We start from the raw sequence: 15019 nt of genomic DNA, 5'->3' as shown, positions 1-15019 counted from the left end.
GATGGAATACCGTGCCGCATCTTGACCCTCCGCAAGGGCTTGGGCGAGTTTAGTCCGAGCCTCTTGTGGCAGCAGGTCCGCGACCGTGTCCCATAGAGAGTGGGTATAATGGCCCAAAAGGCACGCTATGTTAACTGACAGCAACCCTAAACTCAATGAGAACATATTTTTACCATACTGTTCGTACCTTTTGGATTCCCGATCAGGCGGGGCTGTCGGGAATGCGGTCTGGGAGTTAGAGGCCTGGATGACCAGGTTCTCAGGGGTGGGGTGGGTGGACAGGAAGCAAGGGTCGCCCTGTGCCGGGCGGTGGAGTCTGGCCACGTTCCTATCTACAGGGAGACCTGTATCGGGCCTGGACCAAGTGCCCAAAAGAACGTCAGTCAAGGCCTCATTAAGCGGCAGCAGAGGCTCCGAAGAGCTTGCCTGCGGTTTAATACCCTCAGTGAGGAGGTTAGTCCTCACGGCCACGACGGGGAGCTCAAGAGCCAAGGCCTTGGCCGCCCGCGTCAACACCACACTATAGGCAGCCCCCCTCCTCTGTAGCCACAGTAGGAGGGGAGATAAATCCAGTGTCGGGCGAAGTGTCCAAACCACTGGCTTCCCCAGCTCACCTGCCCAGTCCTGAAAAGACTGGGCAGACCGGCCAAAAGAGTCTGCACTTCTTGGACAAGTGCTCCTTCGAAAGATTTTCAAATGCATGTAGGAAATGCCTCGGGTCGAAAAGGAATGGCAGGGCGTAACACCATTGGACGATCTGGATGACCCACCTGTTGTATGTTCTATTTTGCCACCCCTGAGGATGTACTTAATCCAGCCTCCAACAGGATAGTTGTGTGCCATTAAGGGTAAACCAAAGCAGCTTGGAGCGGATGCCGGAGCGGCGCTGGACTGAAAAGTTTGCTGATTCTGATGACCTAGACCTTGAAAACACTGGGGAGGCTGATGTTGGGGAAGTGACACCTGATTCGTGCTGGCCAATTAGGAGGTAGCAAAGAACAATGACATTGATGCTAATGAGTGGGAAGCAATGGTTTGGCTCCGAGCTCTCTTTATTGTACACTATATAACCCCCAGCGTACAGCCCACGCGATGTTGACAGGTGAGACCTATCAAGTTGAGGGTAAGTGAAGAGGGACTGATTAAAATCTGGTAGGGGAGCATTAAACTGTGTTACATGTGGAAATGGTCTTGAACCAGCACTGAGAAGCCATGGTACCTCATAAATACCTCAATGAACCGTTGCTCCTTCTCGGAGCTGTGGGCCTCCAGATGGGAGATGTGCCAATACTCTGAAATAGTACTAATAAACAAGAGAGGGGGTGAAGAGGTGAAAACAGACTCGTCCTCCTCTATCCGTTATGAAAAACCAAAAAGAATCCACCTTAAACACAACAAATGATAATATCCTTCCAAGGTATATTTACCACTGTTCAAGAAATGTGTGTTCTCTACCAATGTATAGGGAAACACAATGTGTTGTTAAAATAACCCTCACCCACCAAAAGGCCCCTTGGTGGCATGCTTCATTATTGGGTTCTTCCCGCCCGCTGCGGGACGGGGCGTGCTATGACCGACGAAGACACTGGAGAACTTAGGAGTGAATATACTATGTGCAATGTGAGAGTGGAAGGATAAGAGTGAGAACAGTGAAGTTAAAAATACCTGGCTGCGTGGAAAACTAATACTTATTATGCCTTCTTGCTGGCATTGTTAAAAAAGGGGACTGGAGGTTGTATGCTGTGATGGGCTACCACCTCTCTAGTCTACATGTTTCAAAGCCATCCTCTTGGCTTCTCATCAGGACCAAAGGAATGATCCCTACTCCACTCTTAGAATAAAACAATAATGTGTACTGCTTCATCCTTCCAGCAGGAATAATGCACACAAATAACATGCATTCAATACTGAACCTTGATAGGCATTGTTGATTAAGTTCATTTGGAAGGATATACAAAAAACATTGTTAAATGCAGTACTTTAATATTTACTGGACCACATCACCGTAAAAGTGGGAGGTTTTACAGGAGTGATTTATTTCTCACTTAGTGCACAGCAATTTATATGTTTTCTGGGTGCCGTGCTGCCCATTAAATTGACATACAATCCAGTACTTAACATAACAACATAAAACAAACACACTATAAATTCCGTATGTTGGTCCATATCCTAGATTCAGGCAACCACTGCTATGATTATAAAATGCAGGTGAAATGCAGTGATGCCCCTACAAGTAAAAGTGTAGAAAAACAAGATTAACATACACTATTATTACCACACTATAGCCCCATGAGCAATTATCACAGGAGGGGATGAGAGCTTGGAGTCACACACTGCAGGAAATGGAAAATAAGTTATTGCAATCTTTATCGTATCTGAAGAGGGAAGATCTCGAGAAAAATGCTTGTTGTGTAAGGAGGCCGGCTATGCCGTACTTACTACGTCAAAGCTGCTCGCTCGCTCTGGACATTACCTCTCCGTGGCTCCTATGAACGAGGAGTGAATATTTGGTGCCGGTTTAAGTATTGCCTTGCTTCCGCTTTTACGCGCGCAATGGATAAAAAGAGCTAGAATGTCAAAATAACCCAAAATGGCCGCCCGTGAAGGCACACTCTTCCTATGGATTCGGCTACTTCCGTATTATTGCAATGTGACGGCCCGTGCCTCCGCTAGAACGTAAACTTACACAGAATGGCCTCCTGTAAACGGAAACCCACATTGCTGAAACGTGGCAGCTTCCGAGTAAATATTTATTAATCATCCTCGGTGTGTGAGTTTATCAATAGCATTGGAGCCTCACTAAATTCAACGTTACATGTGATCACAAAATGATGATAGTTTTGTGTGCTGTAGAGCTGTTAAAAATTAGTTGGTCCGCTTACCTGTAATAACGCAGACCTGAAGGGCATGTAGGCTCTACCAGTAGGTCACCTTATCATGGGAGTGCAGTCAAATGCAATATACTGCTTTCAACCATTATGATGGCATGTCTAAACTGCTGAAGTAGGGCAGTTGTAAAAAGTTGTTCTGCTGCATGTCTATTGCATAGACCTTGAAAAATAAGGGTGCGAAAAAGATGGATCACTTCGAAATAGGAGCGCAACCACTCAGTTGTAATGCCTACATGCCAAATGTATTAGTATCCCTAAGGAGACCATTGTCCCAAAATGTGTACACCGAAGGAGCACATAAATAAATAACGTGTGCCCCAGGGTATGTAAATGTGGGAACTTAAATGCCCATCAGGGGTCCTAGTGTGGTGACACCTGCTATGTATGACTGATGTGTTTATCAAAAAATGGTTATCCAAAAATGGCTTGCTGTGATCGCCATTAGAACCAGTTCTAGGACGGGATCATACATAAATTGTCCCCAGGGGATATCATCATTTAATCCATCATCTAGTTCTGCATTGTTCACCTGTTCGATGACTGTCCAATGTATTTTCTCAGTAGTGTGACTGACCTCTAAGAAATGGGATGCCATTTTTGCTGTTGTTTTTTTGCTTTTGATATTGCTCTTATGTTCACCAATGCGTATTTTAATTGGGTGTGTTGTCATTCCAATGTACTGCATTTGGCATGGGCAAGTGATTATTATTATTATTACAGCTTAAAGAGCGCACGGCTACCTCCAACGGTAGTGTCCCGGCGCTAGCAGTGGATGCAGAGAGGTAAGGGCTGGTAGCATGGCTTTAAGGCAGGCCAAAAAGCCAGGTCTTTATAGTCTTCCTAAATAAGGCTTCTGACTTGGCTTTCCGTATGTGCTCCAGGATGGAATTCCAAAAGAGACGCGATTTTAACAGGTAACGATCGTCTGCCAAGACTGGCTTTTGTGAAGCGGGCAATGACAAGGCATTCCCGGTAATTCAATCTTAAAGCCCCAGTCTAGTGGTATTTCTGGAGTCTCTGCTTCAAGCTGCTCTATAGGCGAGGGTCAGCACCTTAAACTATATCCTCCTTTTAACAGGCAGCCAATACAGGCTACACAGATGGGGGGAAATGTGGTGGCGGAGTGGCACATTTCTGATGAGCCTGGCTGCCGCATTCTGGATAATCTGTAGTTTCCTAATGAAGTGGGCTGGGAGATCCAAAAACAGGATGTTAGCATAGTCTAGCTGAGACGTGATCAATGCGTGGACCACCGTTTTCCTACAGTACATTGGTAGGAGATGAAGGTATCTCTGCAGGCATTTCAGTTTCCAGAAACATGACGAGGAAACTTGGCATATCTGGGCCTTGCCTGAGAGGGTAGAGTCAAATTCGGACCCCAGATTCCTAGCAGAAGAGACTGGAAGAGGAGGAGGATTGAGCTCTGATGGCCACCAGAGATCATGTATATTACATTCTTACTATTACAGTTGGTAGAGCAGCATTCCCACTCTGTGCAGTTGGTGAATCTGATATCTTTGCTTTTTTTGGTCAAATGGCATACAATGCAAAGACTGCAAGGGTGGTGACCCCTTACTGGCGGGAAAATGGTGCTCAGTTCATGAGGGTGCACGTGGTTTCGTGTGCACTTCCATGTCTCGTAAATTCTTTCCTCTCTTGTGGGAGAACATTGGTTTGGGTAGGTTCAGATGGTCGCAGTTGTTATCAGGACAGGGTTCTGAGGTGTTTAGCCCCTCGAAAGGGCTGATGGTGGCTAGGTTTCTCTCAACTTCTTCATTAGAAAAAGTAAGAACCGTGATTTCTGCCATGATCAAGAGTGTGTGTTAATCTCACGTCCATGAGATCAAAGGTATGTGTGATTAGTTAGGGAAGGCACAAACAAGATTGGTGGCAGGGCTCGCCCTAAAGAAAAGAATAAATAACTCTCACAGCTGCACACTGTCTAAATAGTACTAATAAACAAGAGAGGAAGTGAAGAGGTGAAAACAGAAGGTGGACTCGTCCTCCTGTATACGTCATGAAAAACCAAAAAGAATCCAACTTGAACACAACAAATGATAATATCCTTCCAAAGTATATTTACCACTGTTCCTGATGTGGGTGTTCCCTACCAATATATAGGGAAACACAATGTGTTGTTAAAATAACCCTCACCCACCAAAAGGTCCCTTGGTGGCATGCTTCATCATTGGGTTTTTCCCGCCCATTGTGGGACAGGGCATGCTACGACCAACGAAGATGCGGGAGCACTTAGGAGTGAATATACTATGCTTAATGTGGGAGTGAAAGGGTCAAAGTGAGAACAGTGAAGTTAAAAAATACCTGGCTATGTGGACAACAAATATTTAATACTCCTTCTGGCTGGTATTGTTAAAAAAGGGGAGTGGAGGTTGTATGCTGTGATGGGCTACCACTTCTCTAGTCTACATGTTTCGAAGCCATCCCCTTGGCTTCTCTTCAGGACCAAAGAAATTATCCCTACACCACTCTTAGAATAAAACAATAATGTGTACTGCTAAGTCAATTAACCAGGAATAATGCACACAAATAACATGCATTCAATACTGTATCCTGATAGGTATTGTTGAATAATTTAATCTGGAAGGATCTAAACAAAAAATTGTTAAATGCAGTAATTTAATAATTACTAGACTACATCACCGTATAGGCGGAAGGTTTTAAAGGAGTGATATATTTTTCATTTAGTGCACCGCAATTTCTATGTTTACTGGGTGCCCTGCTGCCCATGAAAATGACATACAATCCAGTACTTAACATCACAACATAAAACACACACTCCTCTGAAATAGCCTTGAAAGGGGCGAAACTGGTAAGGATACTTTCTGGTGGTGTCCTACACCAGTCTCCCTGTGCTAAGTGTTTCCCATTGTTGTCACTGTTTTCTGGCTGGGATGGTGCCATGTACTCTGCTATGCGATGTGGAGTGGTGTGGCTCACTGGTTAGAGGTGGCAGACCCGGAAGCAGAGGACGGCCCGGGACCAGGGTTCAATTCCCGACGCGGCAGGGTCGTGGACCAGGGTCAGCAGACTTGATCATTCTCGCCTCGGTACCTACTCTAACCAGGGTTCACACTCTGCAACTCTGGGCATTAGCTTGCCTTATCTCCACAACAGCCCCCCACATACGCTGGGGATGCCTGGTTTCACCTTGGAGATACCCAGCAGGGAAAGCCAGGACAGGTTCCCCAGCGGTCTACAGCGCTGAGATTACCCATGGCGGGGTGATACATGCGCTTGACAAGACACCATTACATTACACATTACATGCACTGTTCAGTTTTCTAGTTGGCAAGGAGCCATGTACTCTACTGTGTACATTTCACAGACTTTTAGTTGGGCAGGCGACAAGTACTCTGCTGTACACTTTTTGCAGCAATGCGATCTACTTTAGTTTGTGTGCACTGTTTCAAGATCTGTTTAACTAAATGTAAGTGCTTGGAATTTATGTTTGAACAAACATGTGGTACTGATTAGTTAAAAGCCTGTTTCCCACTGACTTCAAGGTTGCCTGCTATGCTTGTTGAATGTTTAATTGTTCACCTGCACTTCCATAGAATTAATGAATTATATTTCCTATCCCAGTCTCCTGCCACAGGCTGCCTTCCAATTGACACTCAATATTGTGGAGAGGTATCCAGTTCCCATTATGTTTTTTTATTCAACCTTCTATTTCTTCACCCAGATTCCTGCTGGAGACAGCCCTCTAACTGTCAGGAAATGCTTAGTAATCTCCAGGAAGGCTCAAGTGTCTAATGTGTACGTTTACTTCACTAGCCTTCCTGCCAGAGACAGCCTTCAAACTGACAGGAAAAAGCTTAATATTCTTCAAGAAGGCTCCAGATTAACACTTGCATGAAAGACTATAAATACTCCTTTCAAATTCAGTCCCCTGCTTGGCTTCATTGATTCGTCTTGAGAGAGAGCTGTCTCTTCCATCAGTGCCTTCCTTGGGTTCTAAGCCTCACCGTCTGTGACAAGAATAACCTGGACATCATCTTCTGGAAGGTGGGGGCCAGCAACCCCACTTGGAACTCTGTCTTTTGAGACAGCTTCCAACAATCTTGAACCTTGTAACAATGTCGATCAGCCGGCACCTCCATTGCTCTGACTAAGACCATCTTTTTGCCGTTTAACGCTCCAGCTATTCTGGCCCATTACACAGATCTCAGTACAATAAATGGGTGCTTCTAGGACACCCTAGCAATATGAGTTTGAATAAGAAAGCCTAGGCAAAAGGAAACAGTAGTTGTGGGAACTAACACAAAGTTAAGGGCAGTTGGGATTCCAGTATCATCTGAGCAGAGGCTAAAGGATGGATGCCCAGGATTGAGCGCAGGGATCAGTTCGCAAGGGACACATGGACTTACATTTATTACATTTATTATAGTAATTCCTATTTGGTATGCTTCATTAAAGACTCCATCCTCAGGCTGATTGCAAAGCATTCATATATGGTTGTCTGAAAAAAGTGTGTTCATGTTTCAGAACACCTCTCCTCACTGAAATAATGCTCCTTACCACTAGAACTTGGGGGGCCCTGATAAGAAGTCCTGGGAATTTAGGTGAGTGGCCCTTGCTGTGAGACACAAGGATAGAAAGGCCTTGGGAACGTGCTGTGGCCCGGGTCTCTTTACAGCGCTCCAATGATTAATCAGCCTTTTTGCGAAATAGGCGAGACGTATCAAATGGCATGTATGCCATTTGGGAGGCTTGCACATCTCCAGAGAAGCTCATGGATCTCATCCAAGTGTGTAACCAAAACACCACTTTAGCGCCAACCACTCTGCCCAAGCAGTCAAGGGTCTCCAGTCCAAGGTGGATGATGAATTTTACCATATCCAAACCATCGTTGATGGTTTGAGCAAAATTGTCTCAAAATTAATTGTTAACTGTCAACATGATCTTCCAATCCATGAGCCACAAGGCATGGGTAATACATCAACAGCAATGAGCTGGCACTGACCGATTGGAAGCCTAAGCTGTGGAAAGCATTGCCTGAGACTTCACCCAGACCAAAGGCAAAGGGTATTAGGGTTAGAATTGGGACCCAGCAAAGACTTTCGGGTTATGTCATGACTGTTATCAGCCAGGATATAGGAGAGGAGATGCAGCATGCACCAAAAAGTACCCCAGTGGTGGACAATCCATGGGGTTGGCCAACATATAAGTGTAAGTGTACTCTGGAGAGGCCATAGGCAACACTGAGGCTTCCCTGGGTGGTGGGAATATTGGAGTCCTGGCTGTCTTACCTCCAAGTCTGGAGAAGTACTGACAAAGGCGTTAAATTAATCAATGGGACTGAGGTAGAGGCTCTGGGGGATAAAGTTGGCAGTGTCACTATGGTGGTTGCAAGACTGAAATTCACCAGACCAATGGATCCCTGCTGTTATTCACCAAGTTACCAAGAGACTAAAGGCCTGATTAAGATCTCAGCGGTTGGGTTACTCCGTCACAACTGTGACAAATATCCCATCCGCCGAAATATAAATCGCTTTGGATATAATGGAATGGCTATTGGGAAATTATCTGGAGGCTTCTGCTTGGGCAGAAGATGAAAGGAAGGCTCATGAAGAAATTTACCCCCCCCGCCCCCCCCCCCCCCTGAGAAGGTGTGTGTTACCACAAGCAGCACAATAGAGAAGTTGTGGGAGCTTGGATCCTGAAATAATGGACCAAGGCACTCAAGCAAGAGAAAGGACAAGACATCTGCTAAAGCAGCATCAAAGAGGTCACGGGACGAGGGGGAGAGTTCTCCTGAGGGAGATGCACTGGCGCCTGAGGTGGGAACTGCAGGTGAAGGAGTCTGGCATGACCTGGCAAAGCTCCTATGTACAAGGGAATCATCCAGAAGAGGGCCTATGTCAAGGACAAAAGACATGCTCAACCCTTGAAGGCCATAGGCAGCAAGCTGCAAAGTAATAAGAGGGAGATGTCAGAGGCACCCATGAGGTCTACTCAGAAGATGGGCTTCTCTGCACTGAGGCCAGGGACCACAAACCAGGGGTAGCCAGGAGAGTGGTGGTTCCTCAAATGTACAAAAAGGTTATCCTGACCATAGCACATGGCATCCTCTTAGCTGGACATTTTGGTGCAAAGCAAAACCTGGGACAGGTTGGCTTCCCATTTTTATTGGACCAGGCCTTGAAAAATCATTAATATGTTACAAGACCTACAGGTCTAGTGACTTAAATAATCTACTCAGCCTATTTGTAATGCTCTTGACCCATTAACTTGTTTCAAATGATGTGATCGTGGGCAAATAATTTAATTGAGCCGCAATTTTCTTCATTATCACATATGAGAGCACCTTCAAATGTGCAAGTTCAGCATGCCTGCTGTACAAAAATCTTAATTTGTTTGATTTAATAGACTAAACTTTCTTATATATATATATATATATATATATATATATATATATATATATATATATATATATATATATATATATAATACAAATCTAGCCACATGACCCCTGACTTGCCTCTTAGTTCATTAACAGCATTTTCAATCTGGGGGGGTTGGAATGTTTCCTAAATCATGTTAAAAAACGATCACTTTTAATAAATACATAACTAAAGCATAAATTGGTAGCACACAGTCATTTGTAATCAGCAGATATTACATTGAAATGGCCACAGACGTTCCTACTGTATCCAGCTTTACTGCTAAAGCAATTTATTGTACAAACAATAATGTTTGGAAATAGAGTTTGCAAATATGTGTCACTTGCACATCACCAAGTAAAGGGTTCTGGTTTGTTTTGCTCCCATTCAACTCTTTGTTTGCGTCACACGTCTTAAAGAAATGAGATTTTGTAATTCCTGATATATTTTGAAATATTTGTGATATTAATTTAGAGGCTATTTATTTAAATGTTGTGTGTTAGAGAAAAATAGCTGACATCTTCAGACAGCTAACTTGTCAAAAACCACCTACTCTAGTAAGAGAGAAAAAGAAACCACATTTCCCAATCAGCAAATAGTTAAAAGACAAACTGACATTTGACCTCTTTCCCTGAACAGACAGCAAATGTGTCTAGATAAAACCAAAATTTAATGGCATCTTTATTGCTCATTCACTTTCTGCATGAACAGAACACTTGTTCCTTTCAAGCCTGAGTTTACTCACCCGATGGGACTAGTAGGTGCTAAAAATAGCTCGACCTGATAAACATTTATTCACAATTGCGAGTGGGAGAGGCAATTTTTCGAGGCCTGTGGCCCCATATGTCTAAAAAAGTGAAGAAGTTGTGTCGCTCCTGTGACAGCTTTAAAGCTAGTGTCAAGACAGGGACACAACCAAATTCTCCCTTAATTCCACTTCCGGTGGTTGGGACTCCCTTTGGCAGGGTAGGGCCCTTGACCCTTAAATTGCATCCAGGAACAGATTTGTTCTAGTGGTAGTGGACCCTGTACTGGGCCTGGATTCACACATGGCTCAGAGCAAACAAGAACAAACATTTGGAGGCCGCGAGGAGCTTATCAAGCACTGGTATGTCCAAATGTCAGCACTGGTTGAGTACCAGCCAGGTCAGTTGGTGTGGGAGTTGGAGCCTGTGGCTCCCAGTGCCCTTCAGGACAAGGGGACTAAGCCTTGTCTTATTTTGGAAAACAAAGGGGAAGTCACCTACTTGGTAGACTTAGGTACCCCTAAGAGTCCTCATACAGTCCTCCATGTAAATCACCTCAAGTCACACAAAGACAGAGCTGACATGATCATGCTCATGGTCACTGATGGAGGCCAGGAGGAGGAAAGTGAACTCCTCTCCCTGACCTACTGTCAAACAACCCAAAAGATGGTTCAGTAGATGGTGTTGATATATCAGGCTATCTGACTGACCAACAGCAAGCTGACTTCAGGCAAGTCCTAGGCCAGTTTTCTGAGTTTTCTTCTTTGACCCCTGGTCACCAGGGCTGAAGCAGTGTGTGCCACCCAGAGTGACCAATGTAAACAAGTGGCAATAGGCCTCCCATTGCAGACTGCAGGAGCAGTGCAAACAGTTCAAACTGGACTTTGCCCTCACCATGAGTGGCAAATGTACCATTTTTAATACATGCCAGTTATGCATTAGGAAGGCCTCCTAAGCGCAGGAGGCAGGTGCATTATATTAAAGGCGTGGACATGTAATTGCAGACTTATATGTCCCTTGGTGGTCTTTCCATTTAAGGACACTTAAAGTGAGACAGTCCATAGGATACCATAGCCCGCCATCTGGTCAAACCCGCGGTTCAAGGTTGACAGCTCCATTATGGTACCGTCTTAATTTGTCAGGTTTGGTATCAAACAATGTGCCTCATCACCACTAACATGAGTCTTGTGTCGAAGAGGATGTGACATGCACCCTGGTGGCTACCTTAGACGTTGCTGACCTGGTTGCCCAAGCCTTTCCTGTGCTCTGGCTGCCCATGCTGGGCCATATTTGAGAGTATTCCATGGTAAAGCCTAACCAGCATCACCACATAAATACTCCACCTTCCCACAGATTACACACACAATCTAAGTCTAATGCATCAAGCATCATAGGCCAAATACCTGGCAGAGGTCATCCAGTAAGTGACAACAATATTTTATTAGAATTTAAAAAGTAAGTTGTTGATACAACGATCACTTTACCTGGCTGCTGACTGATGACCTTCTTTGTGCCATTTTCTCATGAGATGACAAAGTTTGCCTTGGTGGGGTGCCGGTCTCTGTTGGGATCCTAGTTGGAGTAGCTATAATGTATCAAATGGAACATGTTGAAAGAAGCTGTCTCGTAACATTTCTTTTTTTAAAATCATGTTTATTTTAACTATTTTCTCAAGAAACTTACAGCGCAAATTTAACCCAACTTCCCCATGCACACGTTAGGGACAGCCACAGAAAGCAGTGCCATTACAGAGACTCTGACAATACAAATAGTGTTTCTCCATCCCACCTCACCAGGCAGCATCGCCCGTGCCAGCTAAGATCTCAATATGCATTCTGGCACCTGCTCAAGTCCCCTGCTCCAGCTCCCCTCCTACCCGCTGGACCAGGCTGCCCTACGCCATTTTCTTATCACCTGCTAATTGGCTCATCATGTCTGCCCAGTCTCTGAGGTAATCCTACGACCTTCTCTTCCGTTCATATCTGTTTACGGTGTGGTTCTTCTGCTAGGGCCCACTCCAGCATGTCCCAAAGCTGCATGCAGCCGTGGGCCCAGCACTGGATAACCATTGTATTACAATACAGTGTTTTGTGAGCAGGAGCCCACATTTTACAAATGTATACTGCATATTACACCGTTGGGTTTAGATATCGTGCCCAGCAGCACTGGTGGACTGGGAGCTGGATGCTCACCGCAGTCACTCTTACAAGTCTCCCGACCACCTCCTCTCAGTATTCTGTTAACGCTCTGCACGCCCATGTCATATGGAGAAATGTAGTGCCATGTTCTTTAAATTATGGACATGTCGATGGTCTAGTATGATATATTTTGTGCAGTCTGTCAGGCGTCAGATAGGTTCAGTGAAGATAGTGGAAGTGTGTGAGCTTAAATCTGGCGTTACTGGCTACCTTCTGGACTTGGGTGTATGCTTGTGTCCATTAATTGTCCGTCAAGGGATTTCGCAAGTCTCAAGTCTCACTTGCTGTGCTTTAAGTAACGTTAGTAGTCAATCTGCCACCAGCGCCTGATAAACACAGAAAAACAGTTGTCACCTCTATCCTTCCTCCAATAACACCTCCAGTGTTTCTGATTAGAGCGGTACGTACGGGAAATCTGTCCAGATCTCCCAAGCTGTGCACGCCAATTTAGCAAACTGTAGAAATCGCCGTGCAGTGGCACCAACTTTCTCTTTAGCCTCCTCAAATGTTAGAAACTTCTCCACAGGATAAATGTAGGAGTGTAGGTTCAGCTTTTTATGGTTACCCCAACTTTTTGCTGATTGTAATCCGTTTTTGAATAGTCAGACTGGGATACTGCTAATCGGGACCCCAGTCTATCTGCTTTCTCCTTAAATTGTTATGCTATGTACTTTGGTACACTCCAGATTGGATACTGGGGTACCCTTGTTAGTCCGTAGTTTGCGGTACCTCTGTACCCAGGGCATAGGTACCCCAGAGGCCTCCCATGGGCTGAAGCCTGTATTATGCCACCCATGAGAGGCCATGTAAAATGGAACCTACAGGTCTGCCATTGCTGCTTGTGTTAGTTGGTGCATGCATCACTTAATGGAGATATAGGTTTACTATATCTAAGGGTCACTGCACTTAAAACCTATAAGTCACCCTCTTGCAGGCCTTTACAATCCTGAGGGCAGGGTGCTTGGTTCTAAGTGAGAGGGTGCCACTGCATGAGCAGAAAACCCCTGCAGCCTACAGGGTCTATTCTCCCGGACTGTTAGTGAGGCAGCCATTTACGACATATAGAGTGACATTATGCAACGGCGTGATGACCAACTCTAAAACGGCTGAAACTAACTATATTGTGTTTGGTATCAAACATGTTGGAATCATACCCCCACAATGGAAACAGGTGTGGAAGGTATAATTCCACCCCTCAGAAGTGAGCTTCGTGGGGTCCCTGTTGTTCCCGGTACCACCCTACTAGTCCCGGAAAGCACAAAATGGTTTCTGCCGACCAGAGATACAATTCTGACTTCCTGCTGCTAATCCAAGCTCAAGAAGGGGAAGGCAGAACTATAGGCATTCTGTCACAGGGAGGTGTGACCCCCTCCCAGACAGGATTTAGGGCCATATGTATCAAGATACCAATTAGCGATTCTGATCGCTAATTGGTATGTATCAAGAAAATCGTAATTGTTTAGCGATTACTTGATATTTCTTAATTGCGAATTCGCAATTAAGGAATACTTTACCATTCATTTATATGGGCCTCCTGGCCCATAGGAAGGAATAGGAATTCATTCTCAATTTGCGATTCCCAATTTGCTAATCGCAAATTGAGAATAATTTCAAGGGTGCAGGGGTGTCCAAAGGACACCCTGCTGCACCCTTGAAATAAGTATGGGTGCACATGTGGTGCACATACATGTCCTAAGGGCATGTATGTGTGTCACATGGCACTTTGAAAAATGCTGAAATGTGCATTTTTCAAGGAAATCGCAACTTACCACCAGATTCCTTAAGGGCATTTTGGAATTTGTTTTTGCTTAATACATTGCATTTAAGGAATCACAAAATTTGCAATTCCTTAAATGCAATCGCAAAATAAGGAATCGCAAATTTTGCAATTCCTTATTTTGCACCCAAATTCTTTCATACATACCATTTTGCGAAAATGAGTCCGCAAACTCTGAAATTCTGTGAATTTCGGCGTTTGCGAACCTATTTGGCCTTGATACATATGGCCATTAGTGTATTAAAGCTGGGTGGGTGCATTTGCCAGCAACTGAAAGGCTGCATGAGAGGCACATTTGGTGTCCCTGTGCATAGTCCAGGTCAAGCCTGTCCTGGGGGCTGTTGGTTCCTGCTCTGGTGAAAAACTGGACCAAGGACATGGGACTGGGAGTAAGCGCCCCACTGTCCAGACAACCGAAGATATCTCCCTTGGAGTGAATGAGTCACTCCCCTGCATTCGTAGGCACCTCAACACTGCTGACTGGTCTGCTGATTCGAACTCCAAAGGGTCCAGCAACATAGGAGGTGGGTTTCTACGTCTCTCGATGTCTGAGCTGCGCTCTCACTAAGTTTGAAGTCAGAATCCCTCGTAGGGGCTGCAATAGCAGAACTCCTGTGCACCGCGTACATTTGCAGGTGCATATACTTGTTGGCATTTTCCAAACAAGTGCACTGGGCTCCGAGTAGCCCGAACCTCTGGCACCATTTGCTACCAAGAACTTTGGTCTCCTTGCACAGAGTGCTCCATGGGCTGTCAATCGAGGTTGCTGTGGTGAGTCTCCTCCATCTTGCTGGTCCGAATCATACACATCCTTGACCTTTTGTGTGGGTTGTTGTTGCCAAGGCTTGACATCCTTCGTGGGACAGCTCATATCCAGCTACTAGTCGTCCTCAATGTCTACTGGTCCCTGTGGCTGCTGAGTCAAGAACTAGATCAATGCACCTGAAGCACCCGCCATCGGTGGGCATTCATCTACCGAGCCCCTGGTCACTCCTAAGTGACC

At 45.1% G+C, this 15019-nt stretch overlaps 1 protein-coding gene across 1 annotated transcript in view; it reads right to left on the bottom strand.

The window, feature by feature from the left end:
• CLOCK (clock circadian regulator) overlaps positions 1-15019 on the bottom strand; it is a 1177342-nt gene that overhangs the window by 242398 nt on the left and 919925 nt on the right. Inside the window, exon 16 of the mRNA XM_086962635.1 lies at positions 11526-11626. Coding sequence (XP_086818761.1) covers positions 11526-11626 — 101 coding nt within the window. The remainder of the gene's footprint in view (positions 1-11525; positions 11627-15019) is intronic.

Source organism: Lissotriton vulgaris, chromosome 3_1, assembly GCF_964263255.1.
Source record: "Lissotriton vulgaris chromosome 3_1, aLisVul1.2, whole genome shotgun sequence".
NCBI lineage: Eukaryota > Metazoa > Chordata > Amphibia > Caudata > Salamandridae > Lissotriton > Lissotriton vulgaris.
The sequence above is the reverse complement of the archived record's forward strand: the minus strand, read 5'-3'. Positions and strand labels throughout refer to the sequence as shown.